Below are 27886 nucleotides of genomic sequence, written 5' to 3'. Positions count from 1 at the left end.
ACAACACCATGACATGATACATTCCTAAAAATAAATATTGCGTAGTAATCTGATCAACGAATTATCTCGTTAATCTCGTGCGGCTACGGTAGTGCGGCGACGCAGAACAAACATGGCAGCGCACATGTGCGTGTGGATGGGCAGCGTGCCGTAATGTGAGCAGCTTTTCACCGATTAATTTTGGCAGCGATTGTTTTAACTTTCGTTGTTGAGCGTTGGTGGGATTTAATTGTAAGTAGGTATCGTTGTTGCTGCTACCTGCTACAGAAACCACGACATTGATTTCTTGGTTCAGTAGTCGCCTTCGCGCTGGAGTCGAATTTGGAAACTTGGAAGTTTCGCTGGCTTCCTCATTTTTTGCTTCTATTGGCGCAGGAATACACCATTATGTGCACGTTACATTTAACTCGTCGTCCAGCACCTTCAAGACCGCTACGTGACCGAAACTAATTCATTTTTTTTTTTTCAGAAGACTCGAGTTCAGCCACTCGGCTCTGAAGAAGAGGGACGGTTTCCACCGCGGGTCCTACGCCATGAGGGTGTGGCGGTTGCAAAACGAGGTCTACTTTCGCAAAAGGCTGTGGAAGAACAGAAGAACCTTGCGCAAGTTGGAGAAGTGCATGACGCCGCGGCCCCTGTTGGACAAGGGGGTCCAAATTCACGACGCTCTTGACATCGCCGCGAACGAATTTGTGCCGGAACCGTAAGTTCTCTCACACCTGCACGTTAACATGCAGCGAACGCTGCTGACCTCGCGCCATTAATCAACAAGCGCAGCACCGTGTCATCCGCAACAAAGCTCGCAAAACAGGAGAGAGGGTTGAAGTGATTAAAGGTACCCTGAAACGATTTTGACGATCTTTTACAAACGTACTGAGTCGTTGTAGTAGGCCCTTCTGATCATTAATTGATGCAGCTAAGTGCACCGCGTAAAGCGTGTAATTTATTATAAGATTTTAAAAATTTACATCGCTACCGATAGCAGCACGCCACTCGCATTAGTTTTCAGCCGTGCCTGACCAAATGACGCGAGGGGACCATATGACGTCAGTTGGGCGAGCTGTCCGATTGGCTGCCCAGGGCGCATCATAGACAATTTTTTCCAACATTATGGTGAATAATTGTTGTTCGTAAGTTAGAATGTTAACTTGTTTCTATAAAGAAAGTAACAGAAAGAGAATGCACAAGGACAATTTATCACTAAACTCAGGCACTTCCAGCGCACAGCAAGTGTTGTCTGCGTGTGTTACACCGTGTTTCGTGTTGACGAGAGCTGCACGGTCAGTGTTGGTCTCGATCTTGTTGGTCACCATAGTTCGCCCTTGTTTAGTTGTGGGCTGCAAATGTAGCAACTGGCAATATGTCAAGCTGCGACATCGTGTCCCTCTGCAAGGCAAACATGCGAGTGAAGTGGCTGTAGCGCTGGTTGTCGGCATCTGATCAGCACCAGCATCTACGCCGTTTGTTGCCATCACTTCACGCCAAAGGATTACAATATACCACAATAGTGTTTCGCCTGTCCAGTATTCGGGTAAATGCCAGCGCAAGCAGACTGGGCCTGGGCATTCTGCGGGATGAGCGGAGGCGCAAACGTGTATGACCTGCACGGTGCAGCCACCGCACAGAGCTAATATAGCAGTAACCAAGTGTACTCTACTTTGCTGCTGGTGTAAATTTTCGGCAGGAACATAATCTTGAACGCATTGTCTTTTTAAATGTTTAAAATGTTTTAGACTTGGTTACAGCAAACAGCAATATTAGCTCTGTGTGTGGCTGGTTAAGCTCTGCACCACCAGGTGGCTGGACCGTGCAGGCCAATCAGGCTGCTCAAATAGATCTACACTAAAGCTCCTTCATCACTGCAGTAGTAGCTAGTATTGAGAGGCTTTACTTTATGTCTCTGGCCATGCATCAAAACGCCCAGCCCGCCTGTGGTTACCGGACACGATTGGCACTGCGACAGAAAGCTCGCCATGCACGATGCTTGATTAGCTCTCGCTGGGGATCCGCGGCCAGGCGGCTAGCGTAGAGGTTGGAGAGGCTTAACATGCTGGCTCCAAGACAGCCGGAAGTAGACGACACAGTGTCGCTGCATGACATAGAGCCATTAAAAGCAGAGCTTAGCCCCGATCATTCGGTGAACAAGTTGAGAAAAAGCATGGCTAGGGAGGAGGATAACTTTTAGAAACTTCGGTTTCGCTCCTTCCACGAGTTCAAGCTGTACCTCAGGACCAACGTGTCCTGCGATATTCTCGTCGAACACAGACTGGTACTTGTCCAGAAGCTTGGAAACAAGTTCGTCGTCTGATACGTCATTGATGCCCGTGATCTGTATACCCAGATGAGGCAACCAGTTGCGTCCAAGGAGGTCCATAGCTCTCTTAACATGAGTCGCTTCACTTTAATTTTAACGTGAATGGTTTTAGCTGTACCTTATGCGTCTAAAAAATTTGTTCGAACTGTTTCAGGGACCCTTTAACAGTGGTAGAACAAAATGTCAGTGAAGCCAGCGTTTCAGCAAGAGGACTTGTCTTCGTCAGGGGAATCCTTGACACATTTAAAACAAGACTTCTTGTTTCTCGAGACAAGGTATTCCTGTGCTTCCAAATCAGTAGTGGCTCCCTTTGATTTGTCGTCCCGGACTATCTAGGACTGTACGGAACGCTATTATGCAAGGCTGAACACAACGCCTGTGGCAGTACTGGGCAGTCTGGGACGACAAATCGAAGAGCCCCACTGAGTGCAAGAGTTGAATACCGGTGTCACACGGCCACTTTCGGTCACGATTGAGCCTGATCCGGATCAAAATTCTCGACCGCGATTGGCTCCCTTCCACAGATTGAGCAAAGAAGCCAATCGCAACCGAGAAATTCGGTCCGGATCAGGCTTGGTCGCTGTCAAAAGTGTGCTCTGTGGCACTCGAATAAAGCTGGGCAAGTCGGAACGGACTCATTTTAAAAGGGGTGTCCATTTTTGCAGCTTCTTCTAAATGAGTACAAAAGTGCTGTCAACTCGTGCATGACAGGTCTTTGCGTGGCATCGAATTCAAAACATGGCACAGTTGGTACATGCTGCATTGTCAAATCGAGGACAAGAGTGCTGTGCTTCCTGAATCAGTGTGGAAAGGGCATCCAAATCGAAGAGACCTATTATATCAGTAAGCAGTTAATAACAAGCTTATCCGGCTGCGTTTCGATGGGGGCGAAATACGAAAACACCCGTGTACTTAAATTTAGGTGCACATTAAAGAACTGCAGGTGGTCCAAATTATTCCGGCATCCCTCACTACGACGTGCCTCATAATCAGATTGTGGCTTTGGCACGAAACCCCCATAATTGATTTTTTTTTACATTTGTTACAACAGAGGAAGGGAGGCTAAAGCCGGTACACCACTTGACTAAGGCCGGCCTTTCCCCACATGAAAGAAGAGTACAAAAAGTATTTTGCAAAATTGTCATACGCAGCAACTGGTGAGTGCAGGAATGAACATGCTTTCACTCTTGTCCAATCACACAGGCATAGTAGTGGGACAAGGAATTATAAAATGATAAATATTTGCTTAGCTCAACATAATATTGCATTTATGGTCCAATGTCGCACCATTTCATATAGGAGCACAGACAGGGAAGTGGCAGACGCAGCGTTGACTGTGGCTGTGTCTGTCTCACGAGTGCTGGAACATTTCCGCAAGTAGGCGATACCAAAAGTACAGAACCAGAAAATGCTTTAGTTTTGCACAAATCGTAAGTTTCCTATCATTATGGGGGGGGGGGGCACCGTCACAGTCGTAACTTCAATACAACAACATGGATATAGCGAAATCTTGTATATAACAAAGTGAATTTTAAATTTGTCTCGTTGACATTAGGATTTAACGAATACCGGATATAATAGAGATTTTTAGAATAGGGAGCCCCAAAGAAATAGCGTCAAATCTACTTTTTTTTTTCCCCTTTTTTTCCATCGAGTTTTTGTACAAACTAATTTATGCTGTTTTTCGGTAATTATTCTTAGGTTATGCAAGTTGATATAGACCAGTTTGAACCATTATTATTATCTTTTTCTTTTTTTTTTGCTCCAAAGTTGAACCTGAAATGAGCTGCATTCAATGAACAGGAATGGAAAGAAGTTTCAGTTCGCTCCGCAAGCAAAATTCCTTCCCTGCGTTGTCCCATACCGGAGCTGGAGGATCTGCACAGTGCACTTCCACTGACGGTCTCATGTGCGAGATGCTGCATTTGTCTCGTTTCGTGCAGCAGACTATTTTGTGTACTGTGCACGAGAACACTTGACTAGAGGTATAAGTCAGTGCTACAGGAACACTGAGACAGGTGCAAGTCGATCACAGAACATGATCGCATGCTGGAACACGGTAGAAAATGACGTAGTTTCGTTGTCTGCGCGCGCGACTGCACGACATGGGAACAAGCAGATGCAACGGAAGTACATCTCCCTTGCTACGGTATGAAGTAAAACACACATGCAGGCATTCGGTTTGTAGGTTTTATTATATCTCTAAACTTTAATTCGTCTATTGAAGCAGCAGATCGAACAAATAACTGCTGTTGCCTTGAATTCAATTCTCAGTCACGTTTCATGAATGTGATGTCACAGCATGGCAATGTACGTAGCACATTTGCGCGATTGACATCTACTCTCTGGCTGGGAGCGTGGCACCCGTGAAAAGAAGGGCAAACGTTTGGTTTGAAATTTCAGCTCTTTCCGCAGCGCGTAGCAATGTAATACTTAGCAGACACGACTGTTAGCGCACATTGTATGCACTGCACTTGTCAGCTCAAAATGGCCAGACCTGGTGAGGAGACCTTTAAAGGGGCCCTAAACCACCGCTCGGGCTTGGTGAAAAAACAGTCCACAGATATGTTGCTGTGAACATCTCAGCCAAATTTTGCAGTCACGCTTGGATCTCGCAAGCTTTTTATGCTTTTTATGTCTTAATATAGCAGATTCCCATACGGGGCTGCTATTGGCCAGTAGCTGATGTCAATCAAGGAGGGTGTTCGGATCAGTGCGCTTCTTCCTACTGTTACTGTGTATGTTTATTGACGGAGTTTAATAAACAGGCTGAAGTAAGCGAAAATCTGCTTTCGAATTTCAAAAATAACAATGTACTTCCGGAAGAAGCAGACTATCGTCTGGTCATGCACGGCCGCCCGCGTAGGAATTAAACTTTGGCCACCCTGCTTATTGGTGTCATATCCATCAGGTCTCACTAATTTCGACTAGTTTTGAACACTCAACTACGTGAAACTTAAGGTCAGACAACACACCTTGAACCACGCGAAACTTAAACCTTGAACCATGCTAAACTTAAGGTCAGACCACACGCACGCTTGCCATCACGCGCTCACTCCTGGCTGCTCCTGTTCGCTTTGTAATGAGCTTCAAAATGCGCAAGTTGGATGTGGCTACTATCCATTGGTCAAGCAGGTGCAGGATAAAGCCGGTCTGCACCACATAGCACAGCCAAACGAGCATATGAGCGCGACCGCACACTCTAGCCCGGTCGTGCACAAAGCAAACGCTGCAGTTGCATGTAGCAGCGGTCTGCTGCGTAGCGTAGATACCGCGGCCGCTGAGGGGTGCCACGACGAGTCCACTGCCTGAGCGCACTGCAATTTGCTGAGGTCAACTGCATTTGGCATGTCGTAGGCACCAAAATAGCAAATAGTGGTATCTACGTGAACATATCAAATTCAAACTGCGAACTGTGTCAGTAGGCAAAGCTGTTGTGGGCACACTGTGCTCCGCTGCAGCCTTCGCGGTGCAAATCATTGAAGAAAGAGCGGAATCACCGCAAACGGTATGTTTCATTGCCAATAACTCTGCTTCTGCTGAACGCATTGAAGGACTTTTTGCAGCAAGGTATTTCTGAAATAGTCTAATTTAACTTCAAATTCATTCCTTTACTTCTATAAAATGTGGTTCGGGGCCCTTTTAATTCCAGATAACAGTGACTCTAGCCCTGCCCTGGTGCTTGTGTCTAGAATTTTTGCTAGCCCGATGAAAGCCTGGAAATCTGTCGTGCATCTGAATGTCCTGTTGGTGTTTGCGTGTGTGTAGATGGCTTCATGGGGTGTCCGCGAAACCATTCCAGAATGATGGTTTTGATGGTAAAATGTGTTCACCATCTCATATCTGTTATTATTTTTTTTTTTTTCAAAATGTCTTGTTCTCTTTTTAAAGTGTTTTCTTCATAGTCTTTCTTACCACATTATTATTATCAGTGATATTAAGCTTTGATATAGAAAAAAAAGCTTCTTTTCCTGAAAACGTTCTAGTGCACACTCGTGCATTTCTCTGCAGGAAAAGTTTTTGATTTGTGCTTTACATATTAGAGGTGACTAAGAAGGGATACAAATCTGTATTGGTCAATTACACTTCTCGAATACAAGCTTAGTCCTGCTGTGAGTGTAGACTTGGTGAGCCAGAAAAGATACAAAAAGCAAAAATGGAAGACACATGGCAGTGGCAGTATGAAGTTTCCACCTAACCTTCTTGCAAAGTCAAGTATTAATGGTGTTTTAATTGTTTATAATTAACCAAGGCTTACACATCATCCTAAAGGAACTGAAGACAATATAAAAATTTTGAGAAGAGTTTCTGCACAAAAAGGTCCTTGAAATTAGCACATATATACTTTGAAATTCGTGATGTAACGTGACATGACAGCACTGCATTGTGAGCATAAAAATTGGGTGGGATTCTTTGGTCTACATTGGTCTACACATTTCTGATTGGGCGAAATATGGTGGAAATCTGCCTGCTACCTACACCTGTTCATTATGTTACATATTGGCTGAAAAAAACGACACACTGCTCTTGCCCGCTTTAGTGTGATCAAGGAACCCGTACAGGTTCCTAAATGTCTCTGCGTGTTTTTTCGCCTTGACTTGGTGAGTGACGGCAACTTCATCATGTTGCCTGACCAGACAAACTTTTGTCACACTCTTGATTACATTTTTGTCATTAATAATCAAGTTTTTCTCACTAAATAGGTACAAACAGTCTTGAACAATCACTTTATCAATCTAAGCCGGTTGGATACTGCTCTTTATTATCCCATAAAATCTCACTTCTACAAAACAGACAACTAGTAGTGCACATTCTGCGAGCATGCCCTTGTCGTGTGCATGTATTTGTATTTTTGAGGTTACGGTGCAAATGAACACTGTGGTGCGTTGCTGAGCGGCACTGATGAGATTTTAGGGGTCATTCAATGCAGGAGTGAGCCACTGATACCTGTGCATTATTGCATAAGCAAGAACACAATCTTCCTCAAGTCTCTTCCACTAAATTCTATCTGTGTCAGCAAGGAATGGTTGAAAATAAAACCCTTTGATTGATTGACTAACTGACAGCGTTTGTCTTTCGTTCTTTCTTAGTCATCCCTGTGTGCATGCTTATTACTGCATACAATGGATCACTTTCAACTTGCCAGCTTCACCACCCTTCTACAGTACAATGCTTTACGTTACTTCCTTTACAGGGCTGCTGAAAATGGCTGGTGGTGCACTTAGAATTGGTGCCTTGATTTTTCTTTTGACAACCTAAAATAAAGGTGCATTCATATATTGTCTGACAAACACTGAAATCATCAGCAGCCACTCTAGGCAGGAAAAACAACATGGGGGGGGGGGGGGGGATTTATCAATTGCCCCGCTGGCAGGGTAATAATGATAATGACAACATTGGCCTTGTGGTGTTGCAGATTTGAGCTTCCCGAACCCCATGGCATCCCAAATGAAAAGTGCAACGATAGCAGGAACCCCAACTGGCATGACCAGGAGGCCTACATTGTGCACAAGCAGTCGCGACTCCTCGAAGGTTAGTACCATTACTATGTAACCGTGGAAGGCGCTTCAGTGTCAGTGGTGGAAAGCTTTACTCTTGCTGCTGGGTAGGTTAGAGAATGGAATTCATATGTGCATAGTTGTACTATAAAATTTGCAATATATTCCTGTTAAACATGCAGCATTGGTAAGTGACCTTGAGCTGATGGTGTAACCAGGAAATATAACATCACTGGCTACATCAGTGGCAAGTAGGGCAGGAGGGTGATAGGAAATTGTAGCTGAAATAATTGCCGTCATTTAATTGATTAATGATGATGATGTCAGGAATGTTGATTCACATCTGCAGCACCTAAAAAAAGTATTTTGAAAACAAAATATTGTGCATTTAGACCGGTTTTTGCTGTCAGGGCATTGAAGTCGGCTCAGTAGAGAATGCAGAATTTGCAAAATAATGTACTGCACGAGTAGCGAGAACTGGGCAAGTTAGAATACGTTCATGATCTGTTGTTCAGAAATCTTGTTCTAGGTAAGGCAGAGCAATAAGGTTGGTCTTATTGCATTCCTTGAATTATACAGAAATCATTAGTACCCTGTTTAGCGAAATTTCAGTAACTGATATTTTGCAGATCTTTGCAAAAAATTATTTAAAGGAAGTTTGCATAAAATAAGAACCAGAGGAGATAAACAAAAATATATTGCATATTCGAAATAAGCACATAAGATTACATATATGTACAAGTTTTCAGCACCACATCTCGAAGAATAAAATTTTTTTGCTAAAATCCACCCCTCCCCTTAAAGGTCTGCGTGCTGTAGACGTGCCTGTGAGCCAACATTATATATTTTTATATATAAAGATGCATGGGAATGACTATATACAGGTATATTTACAAGCGCATATGCACGTAGCCCTGCCCAGAACGAAAAGCCCCTGCCAGGTTATAACACTGTCCTCATCGTCTCTTCAATCATGATAGGCCTGCTCTTGGTCAATGAAATAACTGTTCTGTAGCAATATGTACAGGTTTTATGTTGTGATTTATTGTTTGATTGCACAGACTACGGGTGTGCTCATTGGCAGTACTTTGTCAGACTTCATTCAGAGATAATAAAGGCTGGTTTGCTGAACACTGCATGCAACATTTACACACACAAGCACACTTATGCACACACAACACTGGGGTGATAGGCACAGACAACTTCCGAGTCCATTTTTGCCGACTGACCATGTTTTGTATACAGTGTACACACGTGAGCAAAAGTATACGGACCAGGAGTTGCGTGATAAAAGCGATTTTTTCCTCTGCCTTTGAATGCAACTTGAAATGGACTACTGCAGTCCAAACTTGGCATTGCGAACTTTTCAGTGTACACATCAATTCCAGTTTATGCTTGTTAATTACGAAGGAATTCAGTTTTGTTAATTACAAAGGAATTCAGTTTTGTTAATTACGAAGGAATTCAGTTTTGTTAATTACGAAGGAATTCAGTTTCTTTGGTGACTCTGTGGCCCATATACTTTTGCTCATGGGTGTAGGTGGTCTGACTAAAGCAAAGTTCGTGGCCAGCAAGCATGTAGTGCACTGATTGGTCCCTCTGCCCTTTTGCACCACCAGGGGACAAGCACATGTGCCTGCTCACCAAGACAATCCGGTATGACGGCCTCCCCACGGCACTTTCAGAGCATGTCAGGCGGCACGCCCTTGGGGAAGCTCACCAGCAGGCTGCCAAGGAAGCCCTGGCACAGGTGCACCTGTACGATAGCACCCAGGTGAAACTTCCCAAAAAGATCGACCTGGCCAAGCCCCACTGGGTATTTCCACGAGAATATGGAGTACCCGTCAAGCGCAAGGTGTAAGTTTCTGTCTCCATTTTAGCCCTTTTCACGGGCACTTCACCACTTTTTAAGAAAGTTGTGCAATGATATAACATGTCTGTTATTAGAGATCATCACCACGCAAACGTGTTCCATCAAATATTCTTTGAATACATCTCTTATTTGTGGAGTTATCAGCACTCGGCCTTTTTGCAATGGGCTGTACACGTAATCATATGCAATTACTCTGGGCTGGTTCTTGCATCAGTGTGCTTACCCCAGTGCAGTGGAACACACTTATAACAATATTCAAACGCCAGAAAATCCTATTGTTATAACCAATAATTTTACAACCGGGTTGCATGAAAAAAAGCAGAGGGGACAAACATCAAAACATTTTCATTGGACAGAAAGAAGTTGAGTAAAACCCACTTAAAGCATCACTGGTTTTATCAATAGTTGGATGTAACGGTGAGCACCTGTAGCTTTTGAACCTTTTTGTATGTTCTGTGGCAAAATGAACTGCTCACTACAATGTTCTCATGCCACATTGTTGGCTATAACAATTAAATCTGGCTACTGGTTGTCTGCCCTGAAATGAAAAGGAATGTGAAATGCAGGAAAGGAAAAAAAATTAGCAGTGGCTTTGCTCGGCTATGCCAGGATATACGTAGCGTTCGGCCACATCGTTCAGAACCGGTAGACCTGGTGACGTGGGCGGGTAACGATACCCATTGGTAACGCCAAAGAGGGGAATGTTCTGCTTAACGAGAAAGTTCTTGCACATTGTACAAACCCGCGCCACGGTTTCACCCCCCTCAGGCGGCGCCGCTAAGCTCAATGTTTCACGCATGGCACTACTTCCCGGCGTCAAGTCTTTCATGTGCCACAGTCTTTCACACACCTCGCACACATATCCAAACGGATTGTTTACGAAGTCCGTCTCGAAGGTCCGAGTCGCACTGGCGCTTTCACCAAGTTTCACCGTATAGTCTGTCAATCGGCGAGCCTTGACGTCATCGACGGTGTCTTGTTGCTGCTGCTGAGATGGTCGGGTACGTCGCTCACCCTCCTGGCGACGCCGCTTTGCTAGATGTTCCTCCCTTTGTTCCAGTGTCTCCGCAGCATGTTTAGCCTTGTCTTCGTTCTTCCTATGCTCAACCGCTAGTTGCCAGGCAACTACTATGGGATCCGATGAGTTTAGCTTCTGCGCTGCTGAGCAGCAATTTCGCTCTCCTTCTCCGTGGCTATACCACACTGGCAAACGCCTAGCGCAAACGATCAAAAGCCCAGCGCAAACGCCCGGCGCGCCGTGTGATGTCACTGCTCCTCGCGCATGCGCATTACGGCTCTCCAGGAGCCACGCGAAACTGCTCAACCTCAGCCAGTGTAGCTCACGCTACAAAAATGCGAGCCGCTTCGTCACACCCGCCTATATGCTACGCACCCTGCATGGCACACCTTTGTTGCCCCTTTCCTATCTCCCTTCCCCCCCTCTGACGTCGGCGAGAGGGTGGAAGAGAGGGGGCTGTCCGTGAGGCCGATGATGATAAAAGCATGCCGTGGCGAAGCAGCTAGTTTTCTTTTTTCTTCTTCTTTTTTAAGGATTTTGTTCTTCTTTCTTTTCACGTATAGACCCAGTATGCTTATAACTGATAATGCGGAATGGAAGCGTTGCAGTAGGCAGTTTATTTTACCATTGAACACTTACAAAAGTTGACTGTGCATCGGCTTCTCATTGTTATAGCTGATGTGTGTTGCTAAAACTGGTATTGTTATAAGTGCGTTCGACTGTATTCACACACGGGCCTTGATTCAACATTGTTATTATTATTTTTTTACTCCACTGAATGGAGTACAATAACATCCTTCACCAGGAGAAAACAGTGCACTTCAGCTGTGGTCCTGTATTTTGAACCTAAATATAACGAAGCGTTTATACACGATTTTAATATAAGAAAGTCCGCTGCTGCCGCGAAGGAATACTGAGACAATAAGTGGAAACTTCCACAGCACAGATGGTCAAATGGTTGAATTATATGTGGCTGCTTTCGAACGCACCTCTCCAAACACGCGATCGAGAGTGAGAGCAGTGTCATGTTCCGTATAAAGTACAAGTGTGATAACATTCTATTGCACTAGGTGCGCTGTATGCTTTTGGTGCGAGTGAAAGCATGTGAGGGTGAGCCGAGAAGAATGGTGCCTTGATAAGTGCAGAGAGAGGGATTATGGTTGTGAAGAGTAAGAGGCGCAGTCTTCTTGTGCGAGCAAGGCGAAAGGGGAGAGGGGAGCGAGCTTGCAATAACTTGATCAAGTACGTGCGAGGGGGGGGGGGGGGTATAGTAGGTGGACGTGCGTCTTCTTTTCTAGTGCATGCATGAATGCTCGTGGCTTAGAGGTAGTCTGCCAAGTGCGCAAAGACTGGACAAGCTGAGATGGCGTGGCATGGTGCGCTGTCTTCCCGTGCATTTAGTGCTAGAGGTTGCGTAATCTCGAATTTAGGAGACGCGTTGAAGCGAGAGGCAGACGAAGCATTCGCTCCCCACTGCCGGCGCTTTTCATGATAGCGTCGTCCCACTGTGGCCGACAGAGTGTCAGTCACGGGGGCAGAGTGAACGCACAGCACGGCTGGCTTTGCTTCGTACCGCCGGTGTGAAGATATTGTTGACACAAGCAGCACCGCATATTTCGTCGGTCATCTCTCAAATCCAACAATTCTTTTTCTCATTCTAGTTTGCCTTTTCCGGTTACACAATATATAATTTTACAACCCCTTCAATGTAAGAAAAGTACATCGGCAACTGTACTTATTTGCATAAAAAATTGAATTTTAATATAACAAAATTTCGATATAAGGAAGCAAACGAAGTAAATAGCTGACTTTAATGACTTCATTATATCGAGGTTTTACAGTACAAGGGAGTTGCCAGAAAAACACACCTTCAATCCACTACATTCAATTCCTATGCCATTTGGTCACAATGTTTTAACTCGGGAGTTACTGTGGCGTGTCATTGATGTGCAGTGACCACCTCAGATGAGGGGCAGTGCTGTCATCCACTTTCTCGGGGCAGAATGGAATTTTGACGGAAGGGACCTCCTAGAATGTTGGGCTTCATCGCCAACTGTAAGAAAAGTTCACTTTAGATTGCATAAAAATGAGCAGCATATACAGTTTCCGACCAATGTTCCAACATAAATGGGGCTGCAAAAATGTCCGAATATAACCAGGCATTCAAAAAAAAAAAAAAAAAAAACTAAATTTGATGTTCAAATCAATTTACTTATCTTGTTTTGACAGTGCCTGTACGGTGGAACATTCATTTTCAAGCTTTTGTTCTATGTTGTGCTTTTCTAAAATTTTCTTTTTCATTGTTTTAATTGAGTGAGCCGTGGCTTCTTGCCTGCACAAAGCTGACTGCCCATTATTGTGTGGCCTGCAGTTCTCATGTGCTTGCCAGCTTCCATCATTTGTGTGAGAAGTTGACCAGCCAAGTTCCAGAGGCTATGGATCGCACCCGCCTTTCTGATGTGGTCAGCAATGCCTGCTTCCAAAAGGAAGGTACGTCTCTGATTGCACTACTCTCTTGCCGATTTTCTTGCTCAGTTTGTTCTTTACTAGCTAGCAGTTGCAGCACCATAGTGCAGGCGTTATTTAGGTAAGCTTAAAGGAGCACTGACACAAAAATTTTGGATCTTGTCTTTTCTGTTGTAATAATCACACGACTCTTATTTTAAGCCTTGTGTATAGCGACCAGTCCAAGTTTCAATTTCAGAGAGCAACGAGAGGGCACGGTAGGTTTATAAACACAGCTGGTCACTTAATCACACAACACTGTCACGTGAACGTCGGCGCTCTAGATTCGTTGTTGCTAGTTGTTTTTTCTTAATATACTTGCACACGTGCGCGCGATGCCCTCGCCACATTGTAAGAAGAACAGGTGCTCCGATGGCACAGCGTGGCATTGGGGACGGCAGCACGTCGCATGATTGATTGAGTTTCTCATTAAAATAGCTGTATGGCAGCACCCATTAGTGAGGCTGAAAGGCAAGAAATTCAAATGGTATAGACACATGTGGGAATCCATTTAAGTATCATACGAAATAAGTACGAGTAATGGCTTGCGTTTACAGCTACGTGAAGGCATGGAATGAATTTACCAATTAATAGCATGCTGTTTTTATCCTGAGCTCAGTCTAAAACCACGGCAGGTCATCCGCTAAGCAGCTGACAGCAGACGGAAAAACGACCTCTGCTATGTGTTCCTTTTGGTTTTTCAACATTTTGTAGCCAGATTCTTTTGTTTTAGTTAGGAAAACTTTTTGTTCTGTGTTTTTTATTGCATTTTGTGTCACATGCAAGAAGCTCCGTCGTGCGTAGCATGAGCAGCAGACAACTAAATTTGCTCAACGCGCTCGCAGACTGCACACTTTATGGTGAAAAGGCAAATTAGCTGTTGCCCTATGTAGCAAACAACGGTGACAACACCTCGCAGATATGGGCAAGAAATGCTTTGTACCAGGATGCAACAGTGGCTTTGCTACCTGCAAAGTAGAGTATTCAATGTCAAGTGTGCGAAAAGAGAGTGCCTGAGTGCAAGCCTGGCAGAATGCCGTAGCCCGAAGCGATTGTGCCCGACAGGAGACTACGTCTGCAAAAGGCATTTTGATCCTGCTTTTGGGAGCAAGAACTGGACAGCTGTGCACGAAGGCTCGCCACCCCTCAACAAGCAATGCTATCCAATGATGCAGTGCCAAGTTTATTTCTCGGCTCCTCACATTCTGTACTGTGCCATTCACCTGTGTCTGCTCAAGCCAAACCTACAAGCATTGCAGTCACTTCCAAGCATGGCAAAAGAAAAGCAAAGGGGCAGAGTAGAAAAACAAAAAAGAGTGCAAGAGGAGGAAGTGGGAGCTCCATCGCAGGAGCCAAATGCGAGGAGGAATCAGTCGAAATAAACAGCGAAATGGCGTCAAAAGTAGACCAAAAGGAAACATCTGCAAATGACCTACGACTGCAGTGTGGCCAATGCAACATTTGATCCGGAGATAGAGAAATATATCAGAACCCCCAGCGAAAAAGCAAGTGGTTGACTCAACTTTTCAAGCATCAACGCTGAGCAGAGAAGTCTTATTGGAAGTGGCAAAATTTTCAGCTATCGTCCAGACCACCAAACACAGTGCGCCCCACTGTGTTTCCATTTTTGAGGTAAAGCCATTGACTTGATCCAGTTATTTGCAAGTGCAAGTATCGTCGCACTGCTAACATTATACTGGTCAACCACTAGGGTACAAGCAGCTGGTGTGCAAAACCTTCTTTTTGCTCACATGGAAAGAGCACTGAAGTCAGCCTTGGCAGTAGAGACTGTTATATTTGAAAAAAAAAAAAAAAAGTCTCGGCCTGCGCGGCACACGCAGTAGAGTCATAGCGTAAGCTGGAGGAGCGGCTTCATAGGAGCTTCTTTTTCGGCACCACGCACTACAGGGCCTTCACAGCGAAGTTTGAACTGTCCACCCGACGTCGACGTCGAGCTGCTGCTTGTGTTGTTCTCTGCACAGCCGTCTGCTAAGCCCAATGTTGCCTGGTTGCAGCCGCGCTCGTAGCTCTACAATTCGCTTCTTCAGCAGTGGTTCGTACCTTGTGAGGAGGCGCCATAACGTGTACTAAAGATTAAACGGGGGTATCCAGACTACGTACGTGGCGCACATGTCACACCCCTTCACTCGTGGCACGATACGTTGCTGGTGGTGATGAATGCAAGTGCTACATGTCGGGACGCCTAGTGGAATATAACGGAACTGCAATGCAAAGCTTGTACGTATTGAAGCTACTTGGCGTGCATGTCACATGGCGTGTCAAATGGAAGGATACAATGCTAATGATACAATACAATACAATGCTACTTGAGAAATCGTGAACAGTATGTTGTGATCGATGGGCAACAGTCGAACTGTCTACCGGTGACATCGGGAGTACCGCGAGGTAGTGTACTCTGACTGTTACTTTTCCTTTTGTACATTAATGATCTTGTAAATGCAGTTGACTCCAGCATTAACATCAGACTATTTGCTGACGATTGTGTCTTGTACAGAGATATAACTTCCCATAACGATCAACTTGAACTTAACAACTTAAAGAACATTTCAGATTGGTGCAACATGTGGGGAATGCTCCTGAATACGGAAAAAAGTGTCGTCTTACGAATTACACGCAGAAAGAACCCACTAAAGCGCACTTATAAACTAGGTTCGTCAGTCTTACAAGAGGTTACTAACTACAAATACTTGGGAGTCACCATTACTAACAATTTGTCATGGAACATTCATATTGACAACGTATGTGCATCAGCCTTTCGTAAACTATGTCTACTCCGACACAAATTAAGAAATGCCCCGGCTAGTGTAAAACTTTTGTGCTACATATCCTTTATTCGGCCCATACTTGAGTATGCATGTGTCGTCTGGGATCCCTACACTGAAGTAAACATTAACAAACTCGAAAGAATACAGAGAAAAGCAGTTCGATTTATTTTTACCAAATTTTCGCAGTTTGATTCTCCCACGGAATTTATGCTAACAAATGATATACAGTTACTAGCTTTACGAAGAAAAAAATTGCGCCTTATTAGCACTAATTAGCAATAAATTAATTATTGAGCCATAAATATATATTAAACCTTTAACAACTAGACGCACCCGGAACCACCAACCCCACACTTTAAATCCATATTTTGCATGTACTGAGGTGTTAAAATATTCCTTTTTTCCACGAACTATTAATGACTGGAACTTGATGTCGTCCCCAATTGTACCTACTACTGATTGACATGTGCTCTTTTTCTTGTGTTTATCCAAATGCTTATGTACACACCCTGCTCGGACCTGTGCAAGGTCTGCAGTATTGTATAAATAAAATAAAATAAAAAATGATGAGGATGGTTTAATGGCATTCCCTTTGAAACGGTGACAATCACCTAGCCTACTTGAATTAATCAGGTATGTCATGCATGTATTTCATTACATCAATATTTATACATCTCCATAGTCTTCTTTTTCTTCCTCAGCACTTCTCTACCTACCTTGTACCACTACCTATGCAACTGCTACTTGGTGTGCCACTTGGTGTAATGTTATGCAACTGCAATGTAAAGGGCTCAAATATAGACGCTACGTGGCGCGCATCTCACATCGCAAGACAAGTGGCATGATATGATGATGATTATTTATTTGCATCCCTTTGAAATGCGGCTGTGACATAGTCACCTAGCCAGCTTGATTTGACAAGTGGCAAGTGGCACGGTACGATGCTAATGATGATGATTTATTGGCATCCCCTTTGAAATGTGGCGGTGACATAGTCAGCTAGCCAGCTTGATTTAATCAGATACACAGTATATATTTTTTCTAGCATTGTTGTGTACATCTTCTTAACTCTTTTCCTACCATGGAGAAATATGTATTTTTTGTAGGTTGCGCCAGTTTTTTTTTTTTTTTCTAAAGGAACTACTGCACTCAATATTTTATGTAATACATAAACAAAAAGCAGAATGAATCCACTTCTCACGCATAAATGTTTTATTAACGAGATATATATGTCATAAAAAAAGATATAAATGGCCAAAACCAAGATTGTGGGATAAAATTGAACAAAGTTTGTAAAGACACGCTTGTATCTGCTAAGAAAAAAAATGTAACGAAAATTATGATACACAAAATGTATTGCCGTCTAATAGGAACTATCTCCGAAAAAATTCAAAATTTTCATCGAACAGGTATTCCGCTACAAAAATTTCACTGTAAGCACTATTGTTGGGCGTGGCGGGCTGCGGCCACCGATGTTCCGGGCTGGTTTACGTCGTCGTCATTCTCAAAGTTCGAAGAAAAAGCAACATCCTCAGACTCGCTGCTGCTCGATCCATCGTTAAAATCAGCTGCAGACGAAGTGGAATCTTAAGGTCTGGAATCTTTCGAAGCGCATGCTGCTCTCGGAGGCGGCCATTATTGCTTTCTACTTTGACGATCGTGAAACTTCGAAGTGCGTTAAAAAATAACCACCTGGCAGGAAAAAAGCGAACTGCTTAGCAAAGAAAAGTATAGTTCTCCTCCACATCCGATGACGCAGTGTGTCCGTGAGCGGCACGGAAGGTCTCGAAAGTTATGTTTGAAACCATTGATAGCAGGCTAACGATGCCCAATGGTCATGGTACGGCAAGAGTTAAAACTTCTTTTTCCTCCACAAACCTTTTTTAACCGCCTTGTACTGCTACCTGTGCATCTGCTACATGGCGTTCTGCTTGGTGTAATAATATACAATGGAAATGCAAAATATGCACGTATCGACGCTACATGGCAAGCATGTCACATCGCATGTCTCCTCGCGCGCTAGGACGCCTTTATAGGGAATTTTTCTGCTGCATGCTAGCAAGTTCTGGCGTGGCTCAGTGGTAGATTAGCTGACTCCCGTGCAGCGGGCCCGGGTCCCAATCCCGGTGGGAACTGTTTTTTGTTTTTTTTTCTTATTCCTGGCGATAGCTGCTACAGATACCAGTGATGGAGTCGGCGGCAGTGGGCACCATTGCCAACCGAAACGGCTATTGAAATGAGCCCATAACAGCTTACACTGTAAAAGTTCCTAGATGTTGATGAGAACATGGAAGCCAGAGTGGTGATTATGGGGAAGTGATAGTGTCAAAAGAGCTAGAAATTCCGTGCCATCTCTTGACATTGACAACTGTCCAAGATGCACTGAAGAACCTAGTAGAAGTGAATGGGTGCGTCGGTGGATAGAGTACAAGCATGTTACCTCATGTTTGCCCGCGCAACGCATACGTCAATTAATCTGGCCACTGGTGGCACAAGCAATGCGTCACGCTACTTAACTCTTCCTGTATCGCGCCCTTTGGGCATCGTTAGCCCTCTATCGATGGTTTGAAACGTCGCTTTCGAGACCTTCCGCGCCGCTCATGTACATACTGCACTATCAGACGTGGAGGAGAACTATATTTTAGTTTTCTAAGCAGTTTGCTTTTTTCCCTCGAGGCGGTGATTTTTAAACGCGCTCAGAAGTTTCGCGATCGTTAAAGCACAATGCAAAAAAATGTCGTAGTTTCACTCGAAAGGTGAAGCATCAATTGCGATAGCAAATTAGTAGAGAGCTATACGGAATCAGGATAGTAGTTTTATCAGCTGTATAAACTTGGACAAGTAGCAGCACCAACAACGCGCAGAACTGTTGCTGGTGCCTCGGGGGGCGGCTCGGAGGTTTTTGACGAGATCATAATGGGACACTCGTCGAGCAGCGTCGGAAGTCTTTACCACCTTCTTGCCTCGCAACATTTTTATATAAATAGGCATTAGGTGCCGCAGCTTAAGCTACATTCGCTGTTGATATTTTGTAGATGCTGTGTGTCCTCAGAAATCGATCTCACTAATTACCTCCACTTCAAAATGTTGTGTCAGTACTCCTTTACGCTTTTGTGACCCTCGGCCATCACCCTTAGCTGCCTCTCTTTATTCATGCTTGACAGATGGGAACACATTGGTGTTCAAAACCGAGGTTGACACCCTGACCACGAGCAAGGTGCCACTGGGTGCCTTTACCACCCCTGAAGAGGTCAAGGCTACGGCTGATGCGGTCATGCCCGATCTGTACCCTGCCAAGTATACACTTGACTTGGACAAGGGCCACATTTACCACATGGACGATGTTTATCGTAAGTTAATGTGCCAAAGAAATGGCTATATGCGAGGTGTTCAAAACCTTTTTCCAATTGCTTAGTGGTTTTGAGAAGTGCATACAGCGCATTTTATTACGGCTGGGCATCCTGGACACGAAAAAATATTGCGAAAGCAGGACAAGGAAGTAGACACAGACGCACAAGCCACGCACACAGTTGCTATTTCACATATGCCTGCAAGGACAACAACAACAAAAAGTCCTTGTTTCTGTTCCATCTCGATTTGCTCTGCTTAGTAGTGTTCCTGATCAGCTACCAACTCGCTCAGCAAGTAATTTCAGTTGTACTATATAGTGTCACTATTGTATAGCTGCCCAATTCTTTAATAATATTGCGCAGACGCCAACAAGAAAGTGCGTGAGCGCTTCGCAGCGGGGCAGATATGTTGCTGTGAATAGAACAGACTAGCAGACTATATGCTGTGACTACTAGCATGCGCTTTAAGCATATGAGCTTATTTTATTGTGCATAATTATTTATGCACAAGGATGTGGCGCTCACGCCACTTTAAAGAATCGGGCGGCTGTACATATTCAACTTGTGGACGTGAGTTCAGCAGATCAAATGCTTCAACAGATGAAACATTCAGCAAATGAAACGGATAATAAAGCCAAGGACAGCTTGGGGGATTTAACTCTTTATGGAAATGCAGAATGTTCATAACTACATGAGACACTACTTGAGTCCTATCCTTTGGAAGACCTGTCAAAGAGCACCCTGACAGACCCACGTGTGCGATTAAGTTTGAATTAGGGTTAAATCTACGTTTTATCGTCATCGTCTTATCTATTATAAAAAAAAATGGAACAAGCTGAAGAAAGAGACCTGTATCTTAGTTTAATACAGAGTGAATGCAATTTTTGTGAATGTACGTACTCGTCCAGTTTTTTTTTTTTTTTTTGTTAACTGCATGCATCAGACCAGTAAGTTATGGCTCCAAAGCATTGTTTCCTTGCTCCAAAAGCTTAAGGTTCCTGCTCCAAAAGACCAGGTGCCGCTTCCATGACTGCCTATTAGACCCTTGCCCATATTTATTAAAGGGCCACTCACCAGGCCACATGGCAAATTTTGGTAATGTGCTGGAAATTGTTACATGCCCTCTAAGGAGTGTTCTACCACAAGAATTTTTCAAATTAGTTCAATAATAGCAGAGGTAAAAATATTTGAAGTGCCTCTAACTCATGATTTCAGGAGGCGAGCGTCGCCGCCAACAGACACTCTCCACTTGCCCTGTGTAGCCTCCGCGAGCGAAATTCCTTCCCTGCATTCTCCCATACAGGATCCGGAGGTTCGCGTCACGAATACATCACAGACCCCGCCTTCTCTCTCTCTCTCTCTCTCGTTTTTGCTGAGTGGCACACTTCCAGTGATGGTCTCGCGCACGTGCTGGTGCATTTGTCTTGTTTCGCGCAGTGGACGATTTTGCACGCTCTGCACGAGAACACCTGATTAACGGTAAAAGTTGGTGCTACAATGACGAGCACTGAGGCAGACACGAGAGGATGAAAGAGCATGATCGCGGCGCTAGAACACAGTAGAAAATGACATAGTTTCGTTCTCAGCACACGTAACTGCATGATGTGGAAAAAAGCAGACGAAACAGAAGTGTATATGTATTGCTACAGTATGAAGTAAAAGAAAAACACGCAGACATTCGGTTTGTATGTTTTATTATTTCTCTAAACTTTCATTCGTCTATTGAAGCAACAGATTAAACAAATAACTGCTGTTGCCTTGAATAATTCTAGAAGTAACTTGTTACTGTGAGTGACGTCACAACACTGCCATGTACATAGGTGCACTTGTGCAATTGAAGTCGACTCTCTGACTGGGAGTGGGATGCCCATGAGGAGAAGGGTAAATGCCATTTGGTTTGAAATTTAAGCTCTTTCCGCAGCGTGTAGGGATGTCATACTTAGCAGACACGATCATTCGCACGCATTGTATGCACTGCGCTTGTCAGCTCAAAATAACCAGACCTGGTGAGGGGCCTTTCATAATTGGGCGCACGTTAGATTTCTGCTTTCTTCTGGAGCTTTAATGTTACCTCTGCATCAGTTTTCTACTTTGGACGCATAAAAAGCAGATGTGTGTTTTATTCGGGGCTGTGTTTAAATCAGGCAAATACTGCCAAATGAATCTGCTGTTGTTCTGACGTTTTCTCTGCATCTTGTTTAATTCGACCCAGCAGATAATTCGATCAATTTCGTCGGTCCCAACAGGGTCAAAATAATGGAAGCAGAAAGCCGCTGGTCATAAGCAAATGCAAACAAAACACAAAAAAGTTGTCGCAGTTTCACCTGAAAGGCGAAGCATCAATTGCGATAGCAAACTTGTAGAGAGCTATACGGAGTAATGATATTAGCTTTATCAGCTGTATAACTTTGGACATGCAGCAGCGCCGGCAACACGCAGAACTGTTGTCGACGCCATCGGCGTTTTGCCCGCGTTCGCTCAAAATGCGTGCGGCGTTGGTGACTGTTGCCGGAGCCTCTTATACAAATAGGCACTTGGTGCCGCAGCTAAACGTCGCCTCCCTTCTCTCCCCCTCACCCACGGCCTCTCGCGCGTCGGAAGAAGGCGCGTTTGCTCTACATATATGATGATTGTAAAGGAGGAAAGAGACGCCTACTTCTGCAGCCCTTAAGCGAGCACGGCGCAGAACGCGCGTTTGTCCTCCGCCGTGCGTTCACTCCCCGTGAAAGACGCGCCCCTCGCGCCCTTTCACTCGCACATACAGCGTTCGGCGCGCGGCGACGGTTTCATCTCCAAATGACGTCATACGGAACCTCACGGCGACGCCGACGCCGACGGCAGAAATCTGCTTTTGAGTGTCCATATAATTGCTATCGCAATAAAAGGGAAAACCAAATTGTCACTTGACAATGGGACAAAGCAGATGGTAAACAGCAATACAGGAGTAATGCACGAGAAAGTGGAAAGCACCTTCACGAATGTATGCTTTGTAGTGTTCTTAGTGTAGTCTCAAAGGGCAGTGTATAGCATGTGGGCAACTTTAAAAAATTAAGCAAATTTCATGGCAACCATTGGGCTTGAACCCAAGTCCTGTTTGAACCCAAGGCCAATGTTTTAACCATTGCTCATGCTATAAACACTAGGTCCTTGCATGCCATACAATAAAGCTGGTGGCAGTGCCTTGCCAATAATGTAATACTATTTGTTACTGCGAGAAATTGCATCCAACTCATTGGCTTGTTACAACCACTGGCACATTGGTCTGAACGCCGTTTCTGAAATGTAAAGGGAAGATTGGGCTGCTGGAACCGTGAACTGAACACCACACCTGGAAAAAAATAAAAATACACTACAGCCTGATGAGGAAATCAGTTCCTTGTGCACTTTGTCTTGAAACCAAATCTTTGTTTCATACAGTGAATGCTACCATGAACATATTGAAATAATGATACATGTATCTATCTTTCTGCAATAATCGTACAAGTATCCCCGGCATTTCTTTATAAGTTGCGCCTGAAAAGGTATGCATATTTTTTTCTTCTGGTTGAAATTCCTGGTCGCCTGTATTTATGGCCACATGTCTCTGCAGAAATATGGTAACTTCGTCTTGATGCTCTGTGCTAATTGCATGGGACTGTTTGTCTTTGAAAAGCATGCCGATTAAGGTATGTCACCACCTTCAAAAACAAATTTTCTGAAAGAATATTGATTTTGTGCCATTTTCTATTCTAAGCTTTCTGGTTATCACAAAATATTTTGCAAAAAGAATTAAGGTTCCATCTTAAGCCATTGAAAGTAACATTTTTCCAACCCCTCCTGGTCGCATCCAAAACCGAAACAATTTTTTTTCAAAACATGAGAAATTTCCTCGGAGATATTGCTTGCTTTTAATATCACACAATGTTAATTTGTTTTAGAACATTATTAAAACTTTTAGAAGCATTTTGGGACAATTAATGTTTTTGAATCAGTTAAAAGCTTTCACTAGAGGGCTTTCCATACCGAGACATTTGCTTATGTTCGAAATGTTTTTTTTCCTCCATTGGATATTAAGCGAGCAGTTATATTACGCGAGCAGTGATAACTTTTTTTATATTAAATATTTTTGCATTAAATTTACCATGCTGTTTCTTTATACATTAAGCTGTGCACTGAAGCAGAATAACTAAATCTGTACGGTGACTTTTCATACTATGGGCAATTGTCTTGAAAAAAAAATCTGTCACGCGTTACATTTTTCGGTACTTCGATGATAGCGCGCTTTCGCTTGGTTGCACAGTTTATTGTCCCCATTACGTACCTGCCAAGTGACATTTGTTTTGTACCTACCATTTCATAGTTCGGACGGTTGGCGCAATACTCAGATTTCCCAAACTTTAGATAATACAAAAAAAAGTTTCTATAGTTTCCTAATTCAATCACCTGAAAGGTTCCAACTACATAGGCTTTACAAGATAAAAATTTAACAGCAGCTTTGTGACTAAAATTGTAAATTTTTCTCGAACGTGGTGACATACCTTCAGTAAATATCAACAAGAGAAGGTTGGCTTTGGATTCAGCATATTCAGTGGGTTAATAGGCTACAAGAGAACATTTATAGGCAGATCTGTTTTTGTCTGCGTGTTGACGCTCAACATCGGAAGTGCCTGCGCCATTTTGTGTTCTGTCCGACTTGCAGCCGTGCCAAGGGTGGCACTCAACCAGCATCCACACACGCTTCACGTGACACACCCCTACCACTATTTCTGGTTTCCCAAGGAAAAGCTGGCCCGTGCCATTCTCGCATGTTTCACTTTCGCAGCAGCCAGAGCCAGGCAACTGTATGGGGTATGTCTTTCTTTCTATTCTGATTAATGTATTTAAAGGGGTACTGACATGATGTCTTTTACTTTTAGTTTTTTGCATTTAGTAAAGGTCCTTAACCTCGAAACCCTAGAAAAAAAATACTGGCAAGCCTCGGAGCGCACTGAATAATTTACTGTAATAGCTTTTTTTATGAATCGGTTTTGGTTTAAGAAGGTGGTCATATAAGAGCAGAACATCTTGACATAATGGCACTCGCTTTGACTCGCTGAGTTGTCTGCTATGCTGGTGCTTGTGCAGCCAGATGTAGCAGCATAGCAGACGACCGAGCGAGCCAGAGCAGTTGCCAAATAGCTACAATGCTCTTGCTCTCCCATGCGACCACTTTCTGTGTTATGACATATACACCTCCTGGAAGACAAAAACTGGTTTGTAGAAACAGTTAGTGTAAATTTTCACTACAGCGAAGCTGAAAGGGGAGCCGCGGCACTTGCTTTATGTTACATGTATTGAGTTGGTACTCATTGCAACAGATTGTAATAAACCAGCAAGAAAATCTTTATATCCAAAGCACGTTCTAACCAAAATTATGGCTGTATGTTGTGAAGTGGCAAAACATTGCATATATGCACCGCCATCTAGTGTTTGATTACTGGTACTCAGGGGTGATCACAAAACCACTGAAAGAAATCCAAGACAAGTTATATTGATTTACACAATAATCGTACTCCAAACACACTAGCATGGCACCTTGCTGTCCACCATTTTCTGGGTGCTCGCTGCTGACAAATGGCAGTTTTCCTGCACAATGGCAAAATTTTCCTTTCGGTAAAAAAGTGAGTTCGAGCTACATTTCTGCCGTTGCGGTCAGGCTATATTTCTGCCGCTGGCTAGCATGGCGGGGTTGTTTGCATTCCATCCCCATTTGAATGCAGCCGTTGGGCCAAAGTAAAATCTTGTTCAGCAGCATCTGAACCATAGCCACTGAGCTGCCAAGTTGTGGATATTTTTGTTCTGGGAAAGGCCTTGATGCAAGAGTTTCCTGCTCATGGCATGTGCCAACTTTAAATGCCTATTCTATGAAAAAAAAGTATTCATGAATGACACTTAAGACTGCTTAAGTGTGGTAATGCAAAAGCATTATAGTCCCTTTGGTGAAACCTCTAGTCAACCAGATGGCTGCTACGTGACATATCCAATCACACACGCACCAGGCACAGCTTGGGACGTATTCTGCAATGATCACTTTCGGCGATATCGCCTTCGCGTGACGTAATGCTCAACCAGCCAATCAGCATATCCGGTTTCGCTCAACCAGCCAATTAGCGTGCGCCTGACGGCTGATGCAATAATATCGCCGAAAGTGATCGTCACAGAATACGTCCCCTTTAGTCACCCAGAACTGTGGAGCCGCCATGGCATCAGGGAACTGTGGTTGGGTTCAATTCCCACCCACACTTAAACATGTCAAGTTTTCTTTTCAAAGTCATTAATTTACTTTGTTTACAGGAACCTCTCTGACAAATTTGACGTCAATCCAAGCATTTTACGTGTTTTTAGTCTCTTTTATCTTTGGTACCATCGCTCTGTCATGCCGCCGCCGCCAGATTTTCATGTAGTCGGGCATATAATGCTTTCGCATTCATAAAAAAGGGCTCTTTGCAATTGAAAGTAACTGTGTGTTGCTACTAGTTTTATCTCCTAGTCACTATTGTATGTGCTTTATTAGTGTTAATTGACAATAATGACTGATATGTCAAATAAGTCATGGGTGTGTTAAAGAAGTGCCTGAATGGAGTGTTTCTACCAGAGACATAAAATACCTGTAAGTTGGAAGTCAGTGCATGGCTCAGTGGTTTTGGCACTGGTGTTTACCACCTGCTACTTGTTCTCTGTCCACACACCGTAAGTACTTCAAGATAGATTGAACACAAATATTGGTTGACCCAATATATTGAACTTGCCGAGAAATAAAACGTTATAATTTGAATATGGGGTTACCCATATCTTTTTAGAAAAACTAGAAACATTGAAGCTGTGAAGGGTAGAGATTTGGGCATGTTGGTAGTTCATGTTTGAAATAAGAACAATGCCAGAGACAGGGACAAACGAAGAAAGACTTTGCAATGACGAGAAACATTGAACTTGATGCACCTTTATTTACTGTAAGCTCGGCGACTAAATCTTGCTAGTCAATGCCTCAAGTTGTATCATCCTCATTAGATGCCTCGCACGCGTCCTTGACACCCCAAACAACCTTGGTGCCGCCGAGTGCGTTGGATATGCAGCATTTCTTAAATCCAGCCTGGATAATCTCCAGACTGGCTTTACGGCAGGCACAATGAAGGAGCTCAGTTAGCTTTTTGCTAGCCTTGTTCACAAATATACGTCGATAGCTCACTTTGGGTAAAATGTTCTTGGGGAAAAAAAAAAGTCGACCTATACTTGAATAAATACAGTACTTGAGACGTGCCTCCGTGCACGCTGGCAGACTGTGTTGCTCAGCTCTGCCCTTGAAGATCAACTTTGGGCTGTCCAGCAGGCCGAGGAAGCCGCCAGGACTCAAGAACTCCTGGCCGTCACCTAGGCAGGACCTTTTGCCCATCCCACAAACTCGCAGGACCTTTCAATAAAGTTCTTTGACTGATTGAGACTAGCTACTTCTCAGCGAGGTTGATTGTCATAAAGTGTATCACTATCGTCAAAGTGTCCAACAGTAAGAACTGTGATGTTCTTTTTAAATCTTCCTCAATTATTACTGTTTTTGGAAGTATAGGCTGTGGTTTAAAGCTTAAGAAATAATAATGATGAAAATTTAGCAGTTTCACCCACATGCACAGCATTCAAAGCACTTGCAAGTTTAAGCATTGTGCTCAAGCTCAATGCACTATGTTCTAACAATATGCGGATGTGACATGATGTGATGCAGCCAACTGCTACTGTGCAGCACGAAGTGCCCCGACAGGTAACAGGAGTCCCACAACGCTGGTGCGATTAGGAACACTGGCAGCGGTGTTACAGTTATCGCAGCTCAATTGTGCACGAGATGAGATCAACGGAAGACTGTGGTGTTTGTCAGCGCCCAGTGAAAGGATTAGATAAATCACAACCATGCTGGAAAGCAAACACTGCGTTTCAGCTCAGCCGTGGATAGATGTAGCTTGGCATTTACTGTTATGCTGTACATAACATATCAAGCTGCACATGTGCTTTCGGTACCAGGACAGCCCAGTGGCGCAAACGTGATTTAAGTGTCTGTTGTTATTGCAGTAATATACACTTGGACTACTTTGGTGGTGATAATGGACTAACTTGATGCTGACCTGTAGTTCTTTTGATGAGAACTACGTGACTACATCTGTGGATATGCGCAGTGACAGTCTTCAAAACTGTGCCCTCCTCTTGTTGCAGGCAGACACACTGACCCTACCAGAGCCTATGGCTCTGCAATGCACGTACAGCGATGCTGAAACATTTGGCTTTCTGGCATACCAGCTGAATACACTCGACCTCTCCACTGACGAAGGCATCAAAAACCAGGTCTGGGTGGCAGGGGAGCCACACAAGCTCTTTGAAAGCTGCAACCACAGGGAAGGCATGGTGGGACACAATCCAGCTGTCTTCCAACACTTTCTCGCGTTCTACACAAGCGGGTTTAGTCAGCTGCCATCTCTCGAGGGTTAGTCATGTAGAGTGAGCAGTGGGTTAAGTAGAAGCCAATAAAGTGTATAATGCTGAA

The 27886-nt window shown here is 43.9% G+C and overlaps 1 protein-coding gene across 1 annotated transcript; it reads left to right on the top strand.

The window, feature by feature from the left end:
- The first annotated feature begins 100 nt into the window (after positions 1 to 100).
- Positions 101 to 27886, top strand: LOC119456434 (39S ribosomal protein L37, mitochondrial). The gene is made up of 8 exons (XM_037718170.2): positions 101 to 155; positions 470 to 703; positions 7731 to 7846; positions 9432 to 9669; positions 13075 to 13193; positions 19159 to 19344; positions 24023 to 24171; positions 27559 to 27886. Exons 2-8 carry the CDS (start codon positions 534 to 536, stop codon positions 27829 to 27831), a joined length of 1251 nt encoding a protein of 416 aa, XP_037574098.1. The 5' UTR covers positions 101 to 155; positions 470 to 533; the 3' UTR covers positions 27832 to 27886.

This window comes from Dermacentor silvarum, chromosome 6, assembly GCF_013339745.2.
Source record: "Dermacentor silvarum isolate Dsil-2018 chromosome 6, BIME_Dsil_1.4, whole genome shotgun sequence".
Taxonomy (NCBI): domain Eukaryota; kingdom Metazoa; phylum Arthropoda; class Arachnida; order Ixodida; family Ixodidae; genus Dermacentor; species Dermacentor silvarum.
The sequence above is the reverse complement of the archived record's forward strand: the minus strand, read 5'-3'. Positions and strand labels throughout refer to the sequence as shown.